This window comes from Littorina saxatilis, linkage group LG3, assembly GCF_037325665.1.
Source record: "Littorina saxatilis isolate snail1 linkage group LG3, US_GU_Lsax_2.0, whole genome shotgun sequence".
Lineage (NCBI taxonomy): Eukaryota > Metazoa > Mollusca > Gastropoda > Littorinimorpha > Littorinidae > Littorina > Littorina saxatilis.
The window spans coordinates 62,113,101-62,137,666 of NC_090247.1; the positions used below are offsets into that span (position 1 = coordinate 62,113,101).

The 24,566-nt window shown below is 47.0% G+C and overlaps 1 protein-coding gene across 1 annotated transcript in view; it reads left to right on the plus strand.

Annotated features, from left to right (window-relative positions):
- The window catches only part of LOC138962868 (WD and tetratricopeptide repeats protein 1-like), a 34,699-nt gene that overhangs the window by 1,166 nt on the left and 8,967 nt on the right, over window positions 1-24,566 (plus strand). The window contains exons 2-11 of the mRNA XM_070334833.1: window positions 892-1,022; window positions 1,258-1,369; window positions 4,032-4,219; window positions 5,608-5,832; window positions 7,343-7,431; window positions 8,133-8,339; window positions 16,871-17,057; window positions 17,273-17,455; window positions 18,682-18,914; window positions 19,275-19,437. Coding sequence (XP_070190934.1) covers window positions 892-1,022; window positions 1,258-1,369; window positions 4,032-4,219; window positions 5,608-5,832; window positions 7,343-7,431; window positions 8,133-8,339; window positions 16,871-17,057; window positions 17,273-17,455; window positions 18,682-18,914; window positions 19,275-19,437 — 1,718 coding nt within the window. The remainder of the gene's footprint in view (window positions 1-891; window positions 1,023-1,257; window positions 1,370-4,031; window positions 4,220-5,607; window positions 5,833-7,342; window positions 7,432-8,132; window positions 8,340-16,870; window positions 17,058-17,272; window positions 17,456-18,681; window positions 18,915-19,274; window positions 19,438-24,566) is intronic.

A 24,566-nucleotide genomic window follows, 5' to 3' on the forward strand; every position in this document is an offset into this window, starting at 1 on the left:
TATATATATATATACACGCTAGTGTCTGTGTAAGTTGTAACGATCTCACTTCTCAGTTTTTGCCTGCTGGGTAGCTTTCGCATTCGGCCTTGTTGATCTCATATAAACTCCACACTGAATTACCATCCCCCCGCCTCCCCTCCCTTCCAAAGTACGGATGATCAACAGCGCTGAAAGTCCACAAAATGGGGCACTCGCCTTTGGCTAGTACTTCTCATAATTTACAAGCCAGAGAGCAAATTTTATTTGCCAAACCAACCATTTCAATTTAGTGTTTCAGCAACTTTACTCGCCTTTGGCGAGTTGATTAACAATTCTACTCACCATTTACAGATTTCTACTCGCCATGGCGAGTAAAATACTTGCTACTTTCAGGCCTGATCAACCTTAGGTACTTTACATTCATGGGGTCAAATTCTTTTTAAAAAAAAGAAGGTATTTTAACGTAAAAATTAGCTTCATCTCAAAATCCTTCCCTTCTCAATCAAGGGACGTAACAAATCGGTGCATGTTTTTGAAGGAATCAAATTTTGGAGTGAAATCTATCGAATTTCACCACCAGTTTACTTCACTTAACTTACAAGAAACTGACATATATACCCTTCTCCCTCAAATAAGTGTACCTCTTTAATTCAACCACGAGCAACATTTTAGGTTCGTGCTCATAGTTGCACACATTCCCACAGACTGTGACTCATGATCATGAGAGTATTCTACATTATTCATCTGAGTTTTGAGTGTGCATGTCTATGTATCATTGTATGTCTATTAGGTATGTCAATGACTATGAGCATGAAGATTTGCTGATTTCTGTGCGTTAATGCTTGATGTTCATTGCTATTGATACTTGATAGATTTTGTGAAAACTCTGTTCACTCTTTCCATGAGCAGGACAAAGTGTACACCAGTTTTCAGCGCAACCTGCAGGTGACACCAGGAATGATCAAACGTCTGGGGCTAGAGAAGGAGCTGGAAGGTCACACTGGCTGTGTTAACTGCTTGGAGTGGAATGAAACTGGCAGGTAAGACTACATGTACTACAAGAGTGACATTTTCTGAAAATTCTGGTTTATGATCGTCTCTGAAAATATTTGATACAGTAGAACTCCTCTTGATAACATAAGACCTCCAAATTTAGGACTTTCCCCAATTGTTCGACCTTTTTGCTTTTTCAGATTTTCTGTTCATAAACCTCACACTCACAGGATCCCATGCTGTGGCAATGGTATGCATACAATCATTTCTGTTTGTGGGCAGTTTGCTGGCCAGTGGTTCAGACGATGTGCAGGTCATTATCTGGGATCCCTTCCGCCATCGCTCGCTGGCCGTCGTTCGCACGGGGCATCAGGGAAACATCTTCTCTGTCAAGGTGAACTGTCTCTCAAGTCTGTCTCTCACTTAATCTATTTTAGTTGTGGCTGAGATATGTATATATATATATATATATATAACTAGAATGAATACCCGCTTCGCCGGGTAGCCGGCTTCGCCGGGAAGAAGTACTTAGAGCCGTACGCCGGCTTCGCCGGGTCCGAACAATGGACCCGCCAAGCTTAGGTCCCTCCCAGATTCGTGGAATGGGAACAGCACGAAAATGATTCAGTGGCCATAATGCCATTCCTGACCATATCGAGTCCCATCCTTGTCGACGAATGTAACCGTGTTAATCACCTTTGGAGGCGAACTCCACTCAAACAGGACTGAGCAAGTTATGGCTTCTCACAGGAAGGCCAGTACATAAAATTACACAAAAGCCGCCAGACCACATCACAAACAGAACTGAACAATGCACAGGTGTTGCTCATATAGAGAGAGACACACACACACACACACACACAAAAACACAGAGAAGCCGTATGTATAGAGAGATAGATGACAGTGTATTTTTCGCGTGGCTGTAAATTGATTCGACCTTTGCACTTTTACAGTGAGGATAATTTACGGGTCCAATTTACGTTCTGTACACTGCGTTGACCTTCTAAAAATAGTAACAGTAACAGAACGCCGGGAATATCCGAAGACGCTCAGCGCAGTGGACAGCGCAGTGACATTCTAAAAATAGTAGTAAGCTGAGGTGGAACCAAAATAGCTGAGGTGGAACCAAAATCGGTTCCGCGCTGCGCGCTGAGAGCACGTGTTGAAATATCGACCAGGTTGTGTCGTGTCCCGGGTCTACCTGAATATGCCCACCAAATTTGAAGCAGATCCATCGAGAACTTTGGCCGTGCATGGCGAATACACAAATACACAAACACACAAATACACAGACAGATACACAAACACACAGACAAACAGACACAAGTCGTATATATATATAGATATATCCTTTCCAATCAGCTTTTTTTTTGCAAAGAATGAAAGTGAGGACAATTTATGCTTCAAAAAATAGTCTTTTTTAATATTTTGGTGCTTTTTTGTTTGTTTATTAGGATGTTTTTGTTTGTTTGTTTGTTCTCCCTAGCTCCAGTTAAAAAAAAAGAATTCAACAATAGTTGCTCTTTTTTTTTTGCCCGAGTGCTGACCACCCTTTATTGTCATGACTTTTTTCAGGCTTGTAAGTGTTTGTGTGTGCACATGTCTGTGTGCGTGTGTGTGTGTACACACACTCGTTTTTTTTGTTTTTTTTCAGGCTTGTAAGTGTTTGTGTGTACACATGTCTCTGTGTGTGGACGTGTGTGTGTGTGTACACCCACATGGGTGAAACTAGCCCGTCAATTGACGGATTTCCGTCAATTGTAAAAATGTTGTGACGCAAATTCCGTCAGTCCGAAATTGTGACCCCCCAAAAATATTTTGAAATCAGTTTACTTGCAGCGATGTTCGCGAAACTCGTTTGAACTGCTGACGCGATTCGGTTTCAGCTTTCGGTTTGAACGGAAGTACTCTTTTGTGTAAGAATACAGCCCGCGTCTTGTTGTTGTTATATTCGCAGGAGTCTGACTTTTGGGTCACTTCATTTCTCTGACAGCGAATAAAAGGCTCTATTTCCAAAGGAAGCCACTTTTTTCCGTGTTTTGACGGGCCAAGGAAGTGATGAAATGATTAAAGCATAGAAGATACCCGTTTTAAGTATGAACGCTTCAACAGAGTTGATCGGTGCTGACCAACCGAACAAACGCGCGTAAGCCGTTGAGTGTTTTCGGAAGTGGCTTCAGAATCTTGATACACCGTGACATTTGTGTGCCATCTGCTCCAATTTCCAAAGTGAGAGATTATGGAATTATCGGGAAGAATATGCACGCGCAAGAAGCAAACACCACAAGAAAGCTGTACCGACTTCATGATAACGTCTAAGTTTACGTCGACCATTTCATTCTTTCTTTCAATGGGCCGTGCTCCGTATCTTTGGTGTAGTTTTCAGGTTAGTCATCAAATAAACAAGACATTAACTTCAGGTGTTCATGTTGTATTTGATATATGGCTGCTGTTTTTCATGTGTTATCAGTTTTGTCATTTTCTGTTTGTCTTTGAGCGTGTATCGTTATGTGTTATAAGCGCATGATCGAGTGACTTTATTGGTGAAATTGTTGTTTTGTACAAGGGCATTGTTTTTGTGGCTCATCGACTTGATAGGATCTGCTGTTACTTATTACTCATTTCTCTGCTTGCTTCAGCACAGTCTATCTTTAGCTTTCTGACACTCTTTTAAGCAGAATAAGTTGGAATGGACCTCTAGAGCTAGTGAGAATGGACTAAAAATAAAAATCCAAGATGTTATGTTTTTTTAAGGCTGATCACAGTCTCTTAGGTTTTTGACAGGCATTAAAGTGTCACATTTTTATTTTTTTTTGAGCCCAGGAGAGGCCATAAAATCACCTATAAAACGCCAAAATTTGTTTTCAGCTGGGGGGCTGCCCCTGTACCCCGCCAGGGCCTGGGCGGCCCCTGGACCTCTGCCTCAGAATTTTCAGTCAATTTATTTTTTTTAGGTTTCACCCATGCACCCATTCGTTGTTGTTTGTTTAATTCCTCTTCTTTAAAGGAATCTACAAAAATGTTGACTTGAGAATTCTCTCTTTTTTCTCCTGCAGTTCTTGCCAGCCTCCAATGATCGCACAATCGTCACGGGCGCTGCAGACTGCAAGATCTGCGTCCATGACCTGGTAGCGGAGGAGACGTCGCGAGTGTTCAGCTGTCACGCCGGGCGAGTCAAGCGTATCGCCACTGCCCCCAACCTGCCCTTCGTCTTCTGGAGCGCAGCAGAGGATGGGTGCATCATGTAAGTGAAACTGCTTGTATTTTATTTCTTACGCGGAAACTTTTTATTTGTAAAATGTTGAATTTTAATGTCCAATGTGTTTTTTTGTAAAGCGCCATGAGACTGTTATCTGGTGTTGAACAGCGCTATAGAAGAATGTCTTGTTATTATTATTATTATTATTAATATTATTTTACTGTAATGGTTAAAGGCCCAATCCGCCTCTTGATAATTAAGTTTGCCTCACCTTATCAGATATGGCCAGGCTTTTACATGGGATAAGACCATCCCTCCACTTGGTTACATACCAACAATTAACAGCCTGGGTAGTCTCTGGACACAGTGGGATTGTTTTAAGAATTTATTTTGTAAAAGGCACTGGTGTCTTTTTGCGAAATTAATTCATTAAACAAATTCCAACTCACCACAGCAAGCAGTCAGGGAGTTGTTTTTTTGGTATGAGACCAAGGGGAGGGATGGTCTTATCCCATGTAAAAGTCTGGCCAGATCTGAGACGGTGAGGCGGAGGAGTGGACCTTTAGTTTAAGTACCGGCACGGTTGGCCTAGTGGTAAGGCGTCCGCCCCGTGATCGGGAGGTCGTGGGTTCGAACCCCGGCCGGGTCATACCTAAGACTTTAAAATTGGCAATCTAGTGGCTGCTCCGCCTGGCGTCTGGCATTATGGGGTTAGTGTTAGGACTGGTTGGTCCGGTGTCAGAATAATGTGACTGGGTGAGACATGAAGCCTGTGCTGCGACTTCTGTCTTGTGTGTGGCGCACGGTAAATGTCAAAGCAGCACCGCCCTGATATGGCGCTTCGTGGTCGGCTGGGCGTTAAGCAAACAAACAAACAAACAAAAAAAACTTTAGTTTAAGTAAGAAGTGCAGTGTGCTGATTGTGTCAAGTAGTCAGGTTGGGAAAAAGTGTATTGAAAATTATTCACCACACATGCCCACACAAAGAAAGTAACAGAGAACAATCTTTCTTTGTAATCCCCTCTCCTGTGAAGAAACAGTATTTATTTAGCATTCAGCTGTATCACTGGAAGTTTAAACAGATTCCTGCATCAAGCAGGGAATCATACTTTACTTAAGCTAATTTAAAGTTTCCTACTACCTGTCAAATACACTTGGAGGAAGTTTTGTAAGTGCAATGTACAATATTGTTTGTTCCTTGCAGTGCACATGATTCATATTGTTTGCTTGGCAGCATTCTTAAAATGTCTTTCGTTGTTCATCATTGCAGATTTTATCTTCATTTCTTAGAACTGTAAACTTTGTTACTGTTACCATGTTCATGTACTGTGTTAGGCTGTATCTTAACATTATGCTTTGCCTGTCATTCATAGTTTTAGATCATACTCTTATACATGAATAATTATATATTAATTTTATGATCTAATCTACAGGCAGTTTGACCTGCGTTGCCCAGAGACAAACCCTTCATTGCCCGGCAACATTCTGATCAACTTGAACGCCCACATGGGGGACTATGCAGAGGCCAAGTGTTTGGCCGTCAACCCACTGCGGCCGGAGCTGATGGCGGTGGGGGCCAATGACCCCTACATCAGAGTGTACGACCGCCGCATGTTGAGTTGTCGCAGCATGAAACTGCCTGGGGATCCTAACAACAGGTAGATAAGAGTTGTAAAAACTTCAGTGAAGAGGGCCTCTTGGTTTACCAATGTTTAGAATATAATAAAATGCAGTAAAATGAAATGTAGTCCAACCTGTCCTTGCGAACACCTGTCAAAAGCAACCACCTGCCCACAACCACCTGCCCACAACAACCACCTGTCCACAACAACCACCTGCCCACAGCAACCACCTGCTCACAGCAACCACCTGCCCACAACAACCACCTGCCCACAGCAACCACCTGCTCACAGCAACCACCTGTCCACAGCAACCACCTGCCCACAACAACCACCTGCCCACAACAACCACCTGCCCACAGCAACCACTGGGAAGGATCCCAGACACATTTTTTTTCTATATTATTCAACCTTTCCATGGTGACCACCTGTCTGGAGCGGCCACTTTTGGTGGGTCCCTTGGGTGTTCGTTATAGACAGGTTCAACTGTATATATATATATATGAAAGTCGTGTTGAACGAAAAAATTTTGATATTTCCAAGAAAATGTACCTGTCATTTTACCATTACAGGCTTTCAGGTGATTTATTTTGCTTCTGCTTGCACGACTCCTACACCTTTTTATATTAATCAGCTGGAGCTTAAAAAAAATGTTTTCCACACACGTGCCACAGCATACGTATGAAAGGAATACAGACAATGAAAATCTGTTATCAGACCATTCTCATTTCTGATTGTTCTCCTTTCTGGGCAGGGAGCCAAATATCTTTCTACAACAAAACAGTGTTTGCATTTAGGTCTCTGTTTTTCAAACACTTGACACACACGGCACTCCACTTGACACACACGGCACTCCACTTGACACACACGGCACTCCACTTGACACACACGGCACTCCACTTGACACACACGGCACTCCACTTGACACACACGGCACTCCACTTGACACACACGGCACTCCACTTGACACACACGGCACTCCACTTGACACACACAGCACTCACTGGACACACACGGCACTCCACTTGACACACACGGCACTCCACTTGACACACACGGCACTCCACTTGACACACACGGCACTCCACTTGACACACACGGCACTCCACTTGACACACACGCCACTCCACTTGACACACACGCCACTCCACTTGACACACACGCCACTCCACTTGACACACACGCCACTCCACTTGACACACACGGCACTCCACTTGACACACACAGCACTCACTGGACACACACGGCACTCCACTTGACACACACGGCACTCCACTTGACACACACGGCACTCCACTTGACACACACGGCACTCCACTTGACACACACGGCACTCCACTTGACACACACGACACTCCACTTGACACACACAGCACTCCACTTGACACACACGGCACTCCACTTGACACACACAGCACTCCACTTGACACACACGGCACTCCACTTGACACACACGGCACTCCACTTGACACCTTGTGGTCTTGAGAAAAAAGGACAGACACTGTTTTTGACTTGTGTTAAGTACTGGTTTTGATTTTGTGTTAATTAGTAGGTTCCCCTGGGACCACCCCCACCTGGAGCCAGTGGAGGGGGAGGACTACAGTTTACCTGAGGGCTGCGTGCAGTACTTCATCGCAGGTAAGTCCAAATTCATTTCATTTCAACTAGAAATATGAATCCAAGGGTCATAAGTAATTTGTTCAGTTCAAGCTGCTGTCACTGATTTGTTTTCTTATATTTATAATGTTTTTGTCTAGGTAGACAGGCACAATAATAATTGGAATAATAGGCCGTGAAAAGTAGGATATGCGCCGAAATGGCTGCGATCTGCTGGCCGATGTGAATGCGTGATGTATTGTGTAAAAAAATTCCATCTCACACGGCATAAATAAATCCCTGCGCCTTGAATATGTGCGCAATATAAATTGCATAAAAAAAAGAAAGAAAAAAATCCCTGCGCTTAGAACTGTACCCACGGAATACGCGCGATATAAGCCTCATATTGATTGATTGATTGATTGACAATAGCCTTGTAGATAAGACGCCAGCCTCCAAAGTGGAAGATCGTTGGTGTGAATCTCAGCCGAATCTGGTGGGTTAAGGGTGGAGATTGGTTCCGATCTCCCAGGTCAACTTAGTTGCAGACCTGCTAGTGCCTTATCCCCCTTTGTGAAAACGCAAGCACAAGACAAAGGCAGCAAGAGAGAGGAGATGGGCCCCGCCCTCATTAAGCTGGCATTAGAAAAGTTGAGATCTTTAACATCTTGCTCCCCTATAATCAAATATGGTAATAGGAATCTATACCTTTAACTTTTTACCTTTACCTTGGGTCTGTACAGGCCACCTGCCACAGAAACAGTCCGACTACCGCAAACGCTACCGAACCTTGGCATCCACCTACGTGACTTTCAGTCCCACGGGTCAGGAGCTGTTGGTCAACCTGGGCGGGGAGCAGATCTATCTCTTCGACATCAACAGCCAGCGATCCTCAGCCGCCCTCAGATATCTCCCTCCCACCTCTCAGGCTGCTACTAGTCATGCAAAAGGTTAATTGCTGAGCTTTGGGAGGTTATGTGTTATTGTTGGGAGTATTGGAGATCTATCTCTTGACATCAACAGAAAGTGCTCCTCCGTCGCTTTCAGATATGTCCCGCCCTCCTCTCAGGCTGCAAATAGCCATGCTATAGGTACTGACTTGGAATGTTTGGCGATTGTGTAGTCCTTGTCTAAGATGTCCCGACACAAAGTGATGTTATGATTATTGCCCCTCTCCCAGAACCTGGTACAGGTTAGTTATGATTACAGTTTCTGTCCATGCCCTGGCCTCTTTTTGCCTGTGGTAGTTTTCGCACCACATATCTGAGCTATCCCTCACCCCGCTTCCACACTTTTGAATGGTTTCTGATGTTTTGGGTTTTGTGGACTTATATTAGGAGGTGTTAACCCATTTTAATCTATGCTGCCTAGAGGCCACAACACTGTCAACCTGAGCCTGCCTGGTGGAATTGTAGACAAACAGACCTGGCGCACTAACATATATATATGCTTTGTGAGCGTGTTTATGAATGGATTGCAATACAATGAGGGGTCTTACAGCGGAACATTTGGCTCCAGGGCACAAGGCCTGTTACAGTAGACTGGGTGGCCGAGTGGTAACGCACTTGCGCTCGGAAGCGAGAGGTTGCGAGTTCGACCCTGGGTCAGGGCGTTAGCAATTTTTTCCCCCCTTTCCTAACCTAGGTGGTGGGTTCAAGTGCTAGTCTTTCGGATGAGACGAAAAACCGAGGTCCCTTCGTGTACATTACATTGGGGTGTGCACGTTAAAGATCCCATGATTGACAAAAGGGTCTTTCCTGGCAAAATTGTATAGGCATAGATAAAAATGTCCACCAAAATACCCGTGTGACTTGGAATAATAGGCCGTGAAAAGTAGGATATGCGCCGAAATGGCTGCGATGTGCTGGCCGATGTGAATGCGTGATGTATTGTGTAAAAAACTTCCATCTCACACGGCATAAATAAATCCCTGTGTGCGATATAAATTGCATAAAAAAATAAATAAATCCCTGCGCTTAGAACTGTACCCACAGAATACGCGCGATATAAGCCTCATATTGATTGATTGATTGATTGAAGGCCAGCTAGCTAAATTTAGCATTGCCAGTGACATCGGATGTCGTCCAGACACGAGAAATCAGAGCTACATCAGTCGCATACCACCTGATGTTGGCCTTTGAAAGGGGTGTAACACAGTATTCTGATTAAATTACATATCTTATCCCAATTCACATATAGCAATTTACTTCAGTTTAGTGCTAGAACGCTGAACTACGCTTCACCCTGGTAAGGGGGGAAGTAACCCTAAAAATAGAACGGCCTTGACGGTCACATGACAACACCAGGTCAAGGCTACCTCCCAACATGCACCGCGCACGCATGCTCTCGCCGCCATCTTTTATTCATTCTACTTTTCAGCGAGAGCGTCTACGGACTTGTTTTTGGATTACGCCTTCATAAATCTGACGTGTGAAACGCTCTCCACTTTGCTTCTAGCTACAGCACACAGAGGTAGCGAGATTCACGCATTCTCTGGCTTACGCTCTATCTCACTCCGTTTCCGGCCAGACTTCTTAGCCAAGAATCAGAAGTCAGGATAACCATTCCCGATGGTCTAAGTTATTCCTCTTTATAGGATTCTCGCCACAGGCGACCCAGTCTTATGAATCTGACCAGTTAGATCACTATGCTCCTTCCTGTCTCATACAAGGAGTTAAGATCACAAATAAAAGATACTCTTATCGTCTTTGAACACAAAGAGAGATAAGGACATAGCTAAGTTGGTGCTAAAATCAGGAAGATTTAATCACATATTCTTACTCCAATTCTTATGAATGCATTGACTTTAGTCCCACATGCTAGATGTCGAAAAACCTCTCAAATTACCTGCCCTTAGTAGGGTGGTAACCAAGCTAAAAGCGACGCCATAGCCGTTGCTATGGCCTGACCTTGCTCAGTTACCCATAACACCCTGCGCACCACGCGAGCGCCAGCATCCGTAATAATCATTCTCGACTTTCGACAACACACGGTGGACGTGTCCGAATTTCGCTCTCACTTTTGGCCTTCACATGCCTGCTCGTCCTTGAGACTAGCCGGTTCTTGGGGGTCTACCTGTCCGCCTAACCTTTTGGTGAGATCTTTCCTGTGTATGTTTGGTATAAATGTTGATAGCTTTGTGTTGAACACGCACGCAGAAGTTTTTTGTTCTGGGTGACTGTTTTTCGTCGGTCTTAAAATGGCCGACAACAAAGCTAATCTTGGCGCGAGACTGGAAGGTGACAAGGCTCTTAGCCCGGTTTAGAAAACTATACCTAAGAGTAGCCTAAGAACTTTGATTTGCCTATTATGCGGGTCGTAGATCCGTCAAACAGCACTTCTTTTTATGTTCCTATCCCTCCGAGGGCGGGTTCAGTTCTTTCACAGCTCGCTTCCCCTGTTGGGGTTAATCAGCCTTTAGGCTCCTTATAGACTTTTTGTTGGATCGTCGTCGGTGCGACTGATGGGGGGGGGGGGGGGGGGTGGCCGTGTGGCTATTCTTTCCCCTTTCTCTGAGTAAGAGGAATCAGTCAATGTCCTCCTTTTGGGGGGACTTAACGATGTTTTGGTCTGTATTTTCAGCTGTTTCAGGCACGATCGGCGGTTCCCGCCCTCCCGTTTGTCAGCTTCGCACTGTGGTCAAGTGCAAATGGCCTGTTCGGTTCAGCCCGTTTTTTGCCTCTGGTGGCTCTGGGCTGTTCTCGAGCACCCCTTCCTTTAGGAGGGGGGGCCTGCTCCCTGCCTGCGTTTAACCACTCTGATTACCGCCGGTACTTCACAGTGTGTTACGCAGCCCCCCGCCAATGGGGGGGGGATAGGGGGGGCGCTCCTGCGTCACACCGTCGCCTGGTGCAAACGGCCAGTTCGGTTCAGTCCTTTCTGCCACGGGTAGACTGGGTTGTTCGCGAGCACTCTCTCCTTTAGGAGAGGGGGCCAGCTCCCCGCCTGCTTTGGCCGCTCGGCTTGCTTTTAAACAGCACTGCTGGGTCGGTCAGGCAGCCCCCTTACCGTGAGGAAGGGGGAGTGGGGGGGCACGGTAAGTCACGGCCAGGGCTTGTCCCACTCTGCCCTTTGCGGGCAGGGGGCCGTGTTAGCTTCCCACCCTTTCCCGCCCCCCGGGCGCGTTCGGGTGGCGGCTTTCCAGGCTACGTTACATACCCCTTCTCTGCTCCATTTGGGGCAGGGTGGGAGGGGGTATCAGTGGCCCACTCTTTCCCGCCCACCGGGCGGGATCGGGTGGGGGCTGGAGTAGTGTTCCACCCTTTCCCTCCCTCTGAGTTGGACGGGGTGGGCGCTGTTGGACTGTCTTCACAGTCTGTGCCTCAATTGTCCTGGCCCGACAATCGTTCGCCTCCCCTATCGGGGTGGGCGGGCCGTGGGCTATAGGACTACGGCAGGTGGACGGAGGGGGGTCGGCCGTTGTTCGGTTCGTCTCTCTCCGTCGCTCTTACTGCTGTGACGAGCCACCCCCCTCCCCATCTGGGGCATGGAGTGGCTCAGGCCTTTCTGCACAGCGGGGGTGCTATGTACGGCTTTCCAGGCTACGTTACATACTCCTTCTCTGCTCCTTTTGGGACAGGTGGCTGTGTTAGCTACCCGCGCTTGTCGCGGGTCCACCCTTTCCCTCCCTCTGGGTTGGACGGGGTGGGCGCTGTTAGACTGTCTTCACAGTCTGGCCTCTATGGTCCTGGCCTGACAATCGTTCTTCTCCTCTATCGAGGCCTTTCTACACAGCGGGGGTGCTATGTACGGCTTTCCAGGCTACGTTACATACTCCTTCTCTGCTCCATTTGGGACAGGTGGCTGTGTTAGCTGCCCGCGCTCGTCGCGGGTAGCGGTCGCGGAACAATGAGCTTGACTCTCTTTTGTTCTCGGCAGGGTGTCTCGCACAGTGGTCAGGGAACAATGAGCTTTGCTCCGTTTTGTTCTCTGCACGGGCTGTGCCGGCTGTCTACCTGGGACAGGCGGAGACAGAATATACTCTTTCTCTCCAGTCTCCCATTCTTTGTATTCACAATGGTCTGCGGGGACTCGGCTATAGTATCACCTGGCCAGTGGTCATTGTCCTTAGCCAGCATAGGTCACCCCCCCCCCCTCCTAGGGGTGGGTGAGTGATAGGGCTACTTGACTTTGGCAGGTGGACGAGCGAGGATCGGCCGTTTACGGCCGTTTCTCTGTTTCAGTCCTTGCCCCCTCTAGGGGTTGCGGCTGTGCTGGACCACCCCCCTCCCCACTTGGGGTGAGTTGTGGTTCAAACTAGGTAGTCTGGTTCTTAGCACTGGGATGCTTCTCTCGCACAGTGGGTGGGGTAAGATGCGCCGGGCCCGGCTTTGTCTTGTTTCTCCACTCTATCTCCTTCTCCGCAGAGATCTGTGCCAGTTACCAACCCCTCTTCCCCCCACCTCTTGTTCAGGTGGGCGGTTTTGGGTTGGCAGTCAGAGACTGATCACGCTTTTCATCCACACTCTTGGCGGTGTTATCGGCAGGAGTATTTAGTACGCGACCTCCCCGGTCTCCCCTCCTTTTGTGTTTTACACAACTGGTGGTTAGGTTCGGACTCCTTGTTGGAGGAGGGGGAGTGTATAGGGTTGCCTACTGGTTGTAGGCTTCCCATACATAGAGCGGCTGCTGTTGCAGTTTACTTTGTCCCGGATAGGTTGGGGGTGTCTCTCTTCCTTCCTCTTCCGGGATGGCTTTGGGTTTTCACAGGCTTTCTCGCAATTTGTTTCATTTGCTGAGTCTCCGGTGATTGCCTACCTCATGCCACACTTTTGGCTTGTTCCGCACCTTAGGATAGTGGTCTTCATCCTACACCTTTCCCGCTGCTTTTTACGCAGGGGACTGCTGGCTTCGGGGTTTCAGGCTGCTTCATCCTCACTTTTAGTGCGGAAGAAGATAGCAGGGAATTTTCAGGCTCAGGGTCTGATCCGCACTTTTTATTGCCAGGGGCTAGTTTCTGGCTTCGCTTACAGACCACAGGGAACATGGAGGTTTTATGATGTTACTCCTCCCTCTCCTCTCTGGAGGAGCTAGGATGGCATGGTTTGGAGTTTTCTGCTTTGGCTGAGACTCTCTTCTGTGCTTTCTTATAGGCAATCTTATCCTCCCTGATCGCTCTTTTGGGTTAGGGAGGATGCCTTGGATAAGGCTTTAGCCAGGCTGCTGGCAGCTTGGGCTAGGGTCGTCACTGAGCGGAGAAGTTTCTCGGTGACGTTTTAGGCCCACACTGTTTTTGCTTGGTGTGATCTCCTTCCTTTACAAGGGGTTTGATTTCATGCTGGTTGCAGGAAGCAAGGGTCAGGCTTTTTCGGGGGTTGTTAAGACCTACTCAATAGCTGGAATCTTTCCCTTCCTTCGTGGACCTCTGGCAGCGCATTTATGCGCTCCCGGTTACAAAGGGGTGTTTTGGTTCAGTGTCGCCTCCCTCTCTGCGGGAGGTGGGTCGGCATGGGCTAGAGCTTTCAGCTTTGGCTGAGATTTTCCTCGGTGCTCTCACATGAGCTTTCCTTCTGCGTTTCTGCACACAGGAAAGGGCTCGGTTTCTGGGGGTGTTGGTCTCTGGACTATCTCGGGGGCTGGTTGAGCTTTTTCAAGGTCAATCAGCTTGTCAGCTGCACTTTCTTTTGGTGTTGAACCAGGCTTTTTGCCTGGTGCTCTCAGTAACCAGGCAAAATTCCGAGCTGTCCTTATCCCAGGTTTTTTACCTGGGCATGCTGTTCGACTTTGTCTCTTGGAAGGTTTATTCTTCACACAAGAGGGAATAGGGAGGCTATAAGCTCTTTTCACTGCCAGACGGGCACGAGAGCAGGCCTCTGCGGGGTCTTTAGACCCGATCTTCGGTCGGACGGTATCGATAGCTATGCTGGCCCTCTAGTCTTTCCTCAAGTTTTTTGGGGGGTTCGGCCTCTCAGGTCTGGGACATGAGGGTCCTCCTCCAGAGTGGGTTCCTCCACTCGGGGAGGTGGCTGGAATCCTTTTGGATCGCTCAGGGGACTTTTTTCCCTAGCTCTGTTTCCCCCTGGACTTAGACCGCTTTATGGATGCGTTTTCGTCTAGATGGGTCCTGCACTGGCAATTGCAGTCTTGAGGCTGTGATGTAGACGCAAATCCTTGGGCTTCTCTTTTGCCTGAGGTTAGGAGCAGTGGCTCTTAGTCTACTAGCCTTTCCTTTTTTGCTATTTACAGGCATGGCCTGTTGCATTCGGGCAATTCTTCTGTTGCTTCTTATGTGAACTAGCTGGGGTGAGCAAGTTCTCGCTCCCTGTCAGACAGAGTATAGGGGATTCTGATTGAGTTTCACACTAAATCATTTTCTCAGGGGATTTCTCCCCGGCCAGCTCTGTGATCTGGCCGACTCGCTCAACAGGTCCTTTCAGGGCTTGCACAGGGGTTGGCCCATCTTCTGACGGGTCTGGAGGCGTGCTGTTTGTGTTTTAGATCATGGGTTCTGACTCTGGTCTTTGGGAACGAAGCATATATTTCCTCCACTTTATCTGTGTATGCTCCTTTTTTGGCCTCCTTGGCCAATTGGGGATTTAGAGCGGGGGTGCAACTCCTTAGCGCCCCTCTCTCAAGCCAGGTGGTTTTTCACCTCTGTTTCAGTTTTTGGCTTTGGGCAGCTGGGCCTCTTCTTTGAGGTTCCGGCTTCTCGGCTATCTCAGCTGTTTTGAAACAAATAGGCCTCTCTTCTGTTGCTCATGGCGCTCTTGTCGGCATGATCAAGGGACCTTGTTTTACGAGGTTTAGAGGCTCCCCCTTGTTTAGCGCGTGGGACTTTGTTCTACTTACTCTGGGCCTCAGCCCTATAGGGCAGTGAGGCGCATGCGTTTTTGGGGTTTGCCAGAGGATGTAGCCTTAGGGCTTTTGGTTCCGTTTGTTCACGGTTTTTGGCCAGGTTTTGGGGTTTCAGAAACCTGGTCAATATCCTCTGGTGTTTGATTCCCTCCTCTTGGGAGGATTATCGCTCCGGGAGATTCGGATTTTCTAACTGTCTGGTTGGACTTTTTTAATCCCTTTTTTGACGTTACTGTCTTTTGGAACCACGAGCTTTAGCTCAGGTTCTTATTGCTTTTCAATGGAGCGAAAGAGACGTCTTTTATTTGTCTCTCTCTAGGGGCTCTGCTACATTCATAGGACAGTCCTATGAGTGGTACGTTCCGAACAGGGGGGGGGGGGGGGGGCGTTCAGTCCTCCCTCTATTCCTTTTCAGGCGTTCGGGAGTCTGGTGTTCTTCTCTGGCTGGTGGTGTTCCTCTCGCCTATGCGAGGTTTGCCAACAGCTCGGGTACAGATTTTGTGCTTCTTTTATTGCCGTGTTGCGTTCTGGTCGCCTAGGCGAAGCTTTGCAAACGGCTTACTGGAGATCAGATGATGTGTTCATCGGTTTCTATCTTCGGGATATCTCCTGCACGCGGCTAGATGGCTCCAGTTCATTGCTGGTTTTAGTTGCTGCAGGGCAGGTTCTTACAAGGACATAAGTAGGTTCCCTCCACCTTTAGGAGGAATCTGCATTCATAAGAATTGGAGTAAGAATATGTGATTAAATCGAAAATTTTTAATTAAATTTTGATTTAATATAATATACTTACCCAATTCTTATAGTTAATACCCTCCCATCCGTCCCCGCTGGATTATGTCCTTGGGGGTTTGTTTGACTAATAGTCTCGAATGATTATTACGGATGCTGGCGCTCGCGTGGTGCGCAGGGTGTTATGGGTAACTGAGCAAGGTCAGGCCATAGCAACGGCTATGGCGTCGCTTTTAGCTTGGTTACCACCCTACTAAGGGCAGGTAATTTGAGAGGTTTTTCGACATCTAGCATGTGGGACTAAAGTCAATGCATTCATAAGAATTGGGTAAGTATATTATATTAAATCAAAATTTAATTAAAAATTTTCGATTATCTGAAGTCCTAGACTCCGCCTACTGGAGATCGGAGGATGTCTTTATCAACTATTACCTGCGCGACATTTTCAGTGCGCTGCAGGACGGTACCAAGGCGCTACCAGCGATGGTAGCAGCAGGGCAATTGTTGCCTAGCTCATAGGTGAGCACCCCACCACCTTAATTAGCAATCTGCTATATATGTGAATTGGGATAAGATATGTAATTTAATCGAACATTTTAATAATAAATTTTCATTTGATTAATATTCTTACCCAATTCACATAGTAAAGTCCCTCCCGCCTACCCCGCTCTAGATCCCCTAAAAATAAGAGGGCGCTTCAAGCGAATGAATAAAAGATGGCGGCGAGAGCATGCATGCGCAGTGCATGTTGGGAGGTAGCCTTGACCTGGCGTTGTCATGTGACCGTCAAGGCCGTTCTATTTTTAGGGTTACTTCCCCCCTTACCAGGGTGAAGCGTTGTTCAGCGTTCTAGCACTAAACTGAAGTAAATTGCTATATGTGAATTGGGTAAGTGTATTAATCAAATGAAAATTTATTATTAAAATTTTCGATTATACATGTTTGTCCTCTACAGCTGCCTGTGCACAAACCAATGGATACAATGTCCATCGCAACGGCACCACCACCAATGGCATCACGAACGGCATTTCTCGTCACTCCGTCTTCCCCCCTTCATCCAGCACAGCTTCATCTTCTTCATCTGATGGTGGCACAGGGGACGGGACAGCTGTCCAAAGCATACAGCCCAGAGAGAGAAAGAGGTAGATTTTGGTTTTATTTGCCCCTGTGTGTTCTTAAGATAGGGGATAGGACAGCTAGCCACAGCATACAGCCCAGAGAGAGAAAGAGGTAGATTTTGGTTGCGTTCGTCCTTGTGTGTTCTTTTCATAGGAGCAAGTAGGTTTCAAGATTTTAGATTTTCACATTTTCATTTTCCAGATTTTTATGACGACACATGGTTGTTATAACTGTGCAGGTTGCGAGGCGAGGGGTCTCAGATGTCGTTGTTCGTGGACCGACTGAAGAAGCTCGCCAACGACTGCTTTGAGCGAGAACAGTACAGCCAGGCCATCTACCTGTACAACCAGGCTCTCTCTCTCAGCCTCAACATGCCCATTCTGCTCGCAAACCGAGCTGCAGCGTACATGAAGAGAAAGTGGTGGGTATACACTCCAAACAGAAGTGTGCCACACATTTCTGTAACAAGTTTTGAACACTTTGTGGCATAGTACATTAGTTGTACTAGCAAAAGAGGCAAACATAATACACACAAAGTGTTCACAAGTGTTCTTTTGAACACTAGTTGACACTGTGTGTTCTACTTTTGCCAGTAGAACTATGTTCTATGTCACAAAGGGTTCAAAACTTGTTACAGAAATGTGTTCCAAAGTGAAACACATCTGTTTTGAGTGTATTCTGTTATACTTTCATTTCCTTGTTGATCTTGATCTTTGTGTTTGTTCCATGAAGGAGGTGATGTGGTGCATAAAGAAAGATTTCTATATTTGTGCATCATGAAAATGGATGTTACATTTTTCATATTTTTATTTGTCTCGTCTCGTCTCGTCTAGTCTAGTCTCGTCTTTGAATTTAATGTAAAATACTGATATAATGAAACCTTCTTCTTCTTCTTCAGCGTTCCAGAATTTGTCTGGTTACGCGTGTGAGCTCGTTTGCCCATTTGGGTTCCCCACACTATACTCTGAGAGCATCGTCAGCTTCACTCCGCTTTCGTTGGGTAGGCATGCTGGGTATTTTCGTGTTTCCATAACCCACCGAACTCTGACATGGATTACAGGATCTTTTCCGTGCGCACTTAGTCTTGTGCTTGCGTGTACACACGAAGGGGGTTAAGTCACTAGCAGGTCTGCACATAAGTTGACCTGGGAGATCGGAAAAATCTCCACTCTTAACCCACCAGGCGGCAGCGACCGGGATTCGAACTCACGACCTTCCGATTAGGAGGCCGATGTCTTACCACCACGCCACTGCGCCCGTCATATAATGAAACCCTTCTGTACCTGAATCACGTGAGAGTGAGATTTGGGCCGGTTTGCAAGATGCAAATATTGAGTTCAGTAGTGTTTTCTTTCTTCTTTATTTTTTTTTCCCTCATTATCTGTATCATTAGTGTTTGTCTGTCTGTATCATTAGTGTTTGTCTGTCTGTATCATTAGTGTTTGTCTGTCTGTCTCTTACTCTAAAAGACCCCTGAGTCGAAGTGACAGTTTCGTCATAAGTTATAGGTTCCAATAACCTACCCATTCTGTTTTTTTTATTCTGAATTTTGGAACGTTAGCAGTCAATCTGTTCCTGGATTTCTTTTTTTCCCCCATTTAAATGCACCTTTGACATGATAAAATAACTGCAGAAGATGTTGAACAGGGACGGAGACATGTATGCAGCCCTGCGTGACTGCTACGAAGCGATGCAGCTGGAACCCAACCACATGAAGGCTCACTTCCGCATGGCGCGCTGCCTGTACGAGCTGGGCTGGATCCAGGAGGCCTACGACTGCCTGCAGGTCTTCAAGGCCAAGTTCCCCGACTACGGCAACTCTCAGGCCTGTAGCGCTCTCGATCGCGACATCAAGGCGGCCATGTTCTCCAGATATGATGGTATGTTTCTTGGTAGAAGGATATATATATGGTTTAGTTTGTCAGTGTTTTCTTTAGGGCAAGTCATTTATTTGAGGGGCTGAATGGAAAAACTTTCCTGGCTCATGTAAGTGTGGCCTGTAAATGGCTAAACTCTGTCTGGTTTGTGTGTGTGTGTGTGTGTGTGTCTCTTGAGATTGGGATGGGATAGAATGAAATATTTCAGAAACAACATAATAAATGTTTGTTTGTTGTTTTTATTCTTCTTCTGTTGTTTATTGAACGGTTTGTTGCCTGTTAAAGCTGCAAAGCAAGTTACCCAGGTCATCAGCGAAAGGGTTAATAATTATGTGCTGTAATTTGGAATCTTTCTGTTGGCAGGTGATGAAGATTCCAGGGTGGAGGATACAGCAGGTCAACGAAGGCGGGCGGCAGCATCAGAGCAGGAGAAGAAATGGCAGTCAGAGGCGAACGACTACGTCCAGCGTTTCTGTGGTCACTGCAACACCACTACAGACATTAAGGAGGCCAACTTCTTTGGCAGGTCAGTGTCAAGGTCATTTCTTGAAGCTCTCTGTGTCCCTTGAGTCGCACATGAGAATCTTCAGAGTGTTGGCTGAAATCAGACTCCTTCTGTGAGTTACAATTTCAGAGCATCTTTATGATTCAGGCCCATGGGTCACTTTTTTGTGCCTCTCCCGTTTCCATGTCTGTTGAGTCCTTTTCTCTTTTTTTATTTATTTTTTTATTTTTTTATTATTAAGCATACTCTTTTCTTTTGCCCTTCTTTCTTTTTTTTTCAGCATCTTACCGATTCGAAAATCAGTCTGAATAACATGCACTAGAAAAAAACATGGGAAAAATTAATCTTTTCTTGAGTGACAGGATGCGAGGATTTGGTTTTCCTCATGTTGGAAGTTTTTTGGTGGTAAGTAGTTGGATTGGTGAGGAGAGGAATCCCAGAGAAGATTTTAGTATCTTTTGTGCTGATTAGTAAAGGCCACAACAGCTGTGAAGTGGGAGAGGCAGGAGTAGGTTAATTGTTTTTAATTTCTGACTTTCTTTTGGAAGTGATCGGATGATAGACACACACACATTCACGCATGCATGCACACAAGCACGCATGCACGCACAACACACACACACACACACACACGTGCACAGATACACAAATACACACACACACACTTCGTGTAAAGCACACACAGCTATTTATTTAATAGATGTAGCAAGCTATCATGGTTTTTAAAGTTCGCTATGTCTTGATGTCAGGGGGTGATTGACTCAAATTAAATTACATATTATTACCCAACTCACATATAGCAATTAACTCTAGTTCAGTGCTGGTAACGCTGTACACGTTCCCCTTGGTAACAAGGGAGACCACCCTAAAAAAGAGTGATCCATCCCATAATAACAGACCGATGTCCGGTCCAACATCCGTATGCGTGCGCATACGCCGCCATTTGTATCATTCTCTCTCAGCGGTTCAACTGGGTAGGACGCTCCTGATGTACGCTCCTGCTGTCTTCAGCTTTTCGCCAGAGTCTTTTGCTTTGGCTTCTCCCCTTGGTCGCCGCCTTTACTTTACACCTGTACCTATGCTGTGTGGTGAGATCTTTCCGTTTTTGTTGTAACTTTAGCGACGTTTTCGTCGCTCGTGTGTACTTGTGAAATTTTTCTGAAATTGTTTTCTGTGAAATTTTTCGTGAGTTGTTTGCTATGGCGGAGGCTTCGCTTGTTGATAGCGCTAAACGGAAGCCTAGTTCGAGGCAGGTAGCTGACGTTACGCCTCCGAAAAGAAGCTCAAGGAGAGATAAGGGCGCAGAGAAGTCCGCGTCTGTGTCATCTGAGTCAACTTCTGTTAAGTCTCCCGTGTTAGCAGACGTACGAACAATCTTCCGGTCAGACTTGTTTACTTTCTGACAAGAGTAGTCGTTCTGGTGTAGCTTCTTCTGCTTCTGTTTCGCCTGGCTGCCCTGGGTTAGCGCCAGCCGACGTTGCTTCTTTATTGTTGACGCTGAGCTCTCAAGTTTTCGTCATTAGCGTCTGGATTATCTTCCACTCGGGAGGAATTGTGTGCGCTTCCGTCGGGTGTTTCTGATGTTTTTTCCTTAGCCAAGATCCGGCGGTCGCCTGCAGTTCCGGCTTCGACTTCCGCTAAGCCTTCGGCGACTGTGACTCGGGCGGATGTCCATGCTTCGCAGGATGGGGGTACCGACTTGGTGTCTCTCCCGATTGTGACACCAGTACAAGTTATGTCTACACCGCTTGCCGGTGTGCGAGCTCAGGGGGCTCTCTCTGGCGATGGATGTCGTGAGAGTTCTTATGAGCAGCGAAAGGACGAACGCCTCCGTACGTCTCTTTATGAGAATATCGGGGACCGTTTTAGTCCTCTTCCGCCCTGGGGGCAGGAAGTGGTCGGTTCTGCCGACGATAAACTGTCTGATGTTCTGCCTTCTGGCTCTGAGCTTGATCTCGAGTCGTAGGTTAGGGCGGATGACGGGGATGCCTCAGTGGTAGAGGATTCCCAGCCTTGAGAGACGGACCGCGGGTGTCCGTCTGTAGGTCAACCTCCTGCGTCTGGTTTCCAGCAGGGCGGTGTGACTGAATAGGCCGCGGTGGCCTACCTGACTCGATGGCGAGCAGGAAGGCTAACGACACCCAGCTTTCTTGCCGTTTTAGTTGTCCAGCGCAGTGACGTGGGCTAACGGAAATGGCATTTAAGTTATTGGTGACTCTGGGGCTGACCATGGGTGTCATTCTAGGGTCACCTACCTGACTACGATGGCGAGCAGGAAGGTTAACGAGGGTGCGTTCATGGGATGGATGATACCCAGCTTAACTTGCCGTTCAAGTTGTCCAGCGCAGTGACGTGGTCGGCGGAAAACGGCATTTAAGTTTTGACCGGAAGGGGTGGTTGAGAGCAGGGCGTAACTGACTCCACCTCTTTCCGGTTCCGACTTCTGGAAGTTCGGAGGAACAGGATGTTCTCTTCAGCTTTCGGGGATCGTTGTCCATTGCCCTGGAGTTGGCATATGGCCACGTGTAGCCGGGTTCTCCGGTGAAAGTGGTGTACGTTCGCGCGAGGAATGTAGCACGCATTTTCGTGGCTGGGCAACGTAAGCTTCCGCCCTGGGGGCAGGAAGTTGTTGGGCTGGGTGATTCTTGGATTGGCCATGCGAGTCTCTCTGGGGGTCACCTTCCTAACTTTGATACCGAGTAGGAAGGTGATGTTTGGAGAGGTGTCCACGGTGGTGGATGTCACCCAGCTTAACTTGCCGTTCAAGGTGTCCAGCGCAGTGAGGTGCGCAGTGATAAACGGCATTTAGGACTTGACGGGAAGGGGTGGCTGAGGGATATTTTTGCCTCGTCCACCCCTGCCTTTGTTCGTCGACTTCCGGAGTTCGGAGGAACAGTAGGTTCACTTCCGCGGCCGGGAATCGTCGTTCATTGCCCTGAAGATGGCATATTTCTTGTAGTTTTGACTTCCGCTTCCTCCTGGGGGGCAGGAAGCGAGCAGTAAGGCTGGTTCCTTGTTGGATAATTTGAGTCAAACAGGAAGGCAGCTTCCGGATTGCACGGTTGTGCTTGACGGCTGTTCAGATGTAGGTGCTTCCGCATTAACGATTAGCACTGTATTCAGGTTCCATTTCAAGTTAGCAAGGGCAGTGGCGCTCGCAGCTGTAATGGGTCGAGGTTCTATGGAATCTTCCGGTGTGTTTCTATACAACCGGTTGGTTCTCATGTTTACTTATCCACGGCCGGTTTCGCTTCCGCTTTTGCGGCTGCATCTTCCGGTTACAGGATGGGACAGCCTTCTACTGTTAACACTGCGTTGGTAGTCGGCACTTTTCAGCTTTTGGCTTCCGGTTCCGTTACTGCGGTTCCTTTGCTGTTATACAGGCTGTATCCACTTCCCCTTCCAGTCTTCCAGCTGGCTTGGGACAGGTGGATGGAGATCTGGTCATGGAATTCTGGCGTTTGAAATTTTCTGTTTTTTCGAAAATTTTCCGATGTTGGCAAGTTTAGCCTTATCGGGATGGGTGACTGGGTCTCATCATTTCGATGATCATTATAATGCTTTTGAACAGGAGGGAGGCTCTTACTTCACTTGTGTCGCTGTTCGCGGCAGTTCGTAGTTGTTTTGAGCTTTCCGAGGAGAATCTTTGAGTGTCAAGCCCTTAGATCCTCCGTCGGGATCCTTTGTGCTTGTGGAAGTTTTCACAAGCGAGTCTTCTTTGTCACCACTTGGCTCTTCCTTGGTGGACAACGCGTGACCTGTGGCGAGGGTGCTTTGGCTTGTGTTGCACGCTCAAGTAGCGTGTCACTCACGGAGCGCTTTCTGTAGGCTTCGGTTAACGCCAAGCCTAAGAACTTAGGTTCTCTTTTTGCGTTCTACGGAACCGCCCTCGGGTTTGGCAAACATCCATTGGGTTTTTTGATAGCAAGGAGAAACTGTCTGTAAGATCAAGGTCTCCTAGCTCGGGTAGATTGTCTCATCTTTTCTTTTTGATGGGCTCTTTTGTACTTGTTTTTATTTTCTCTCGCCTGGGCGGTTACGTTCTGTATGGCTATCTTTGTGGTCCTACAGGACGCAGATGCAAAGGATGTTGCTTTGCCGTCTTTTACCTAGGAGTAAGCCTCTGCCTTCAAAGTTTTGTTCTTTTGGCGTGACTTTAATTTCTTTCTCGTTTGAAAGTTATCTCTTTGAATCCGCTGCTATGCAGCGGGGTTTTTCCTTCTAAGAGAAGCTCATGGTAAAAGGGAAAGCGTTAGGCAGGCCTTGGCGGTTTGTTTGTTTCCAAACGAAAAGCTTCAGGCTGGCTGTTGTCTATTTTAGCTTTGGCTCGATACCCTCGCTTTCACAGGGCTCTTTCATAGATCTGTTCGGCGACATTTTGGTCTCACAGACGGGTCTTTGCAATCTTGGTTCCCAGGCCTCTTAAGGCTGGCAAGAAGGCATCTTTGCTTTCTCACATTCGATTTACACGGATGTCTACTGTAGGGGTATCCTTGAAATTCTCAGGGGCTTCCGCCTCGACTCTGGATTTGGTTCAGAGTCTCTATAGGGTTTTTGTTCACTTGCCACTTTGACTGGCTTGGTTCAAAGTGCTTTTTTCTTACGGAAAGAACTCCTCTTCTTTCTGTTTATTGCAGGTGGCTATCCACCTTTCTTTCTGGGTTTCCGTTTTGTCTTCCATGTCTTATTTAAGACTTTATGAGATTTCGGTCACGTTGTTACGGCTTGGTGCAGCTTGGCTTTACCCTTTTTTTTTTTCAAGGCTAGCCTGGCGATTTATCACGGATAACGGCTAAGCTTACTCTAGTAGCTTCTGTGAGAAGTGGGAGTAAGCGTGCTTTCTGGCTATTTTGATTAAAGACAGCTCTTTTAAGAAAGACTGATCTATGACTTGTGGGTTTTCTTTTAAATTTTCTGGCATTTGAGCGGTAAATGGGAAAACCAGCTTCGAATTGCATTCTCAATTCATGAAGTGAGAGTTGGGCTCCTTTAGAGTCGCGTTTAGCCAATTAAACTTTTCGAGGTTCGAAGATTTTTCTGACTCGCACGGATCTTGTTAGATTAGTGAATCAAAGGTCACTTTCCTTATCTTTCATCTCGGTCGTGATTGAACCTCGGCATTTAAGCGGTAATGGGGGCAACCAGCTTCC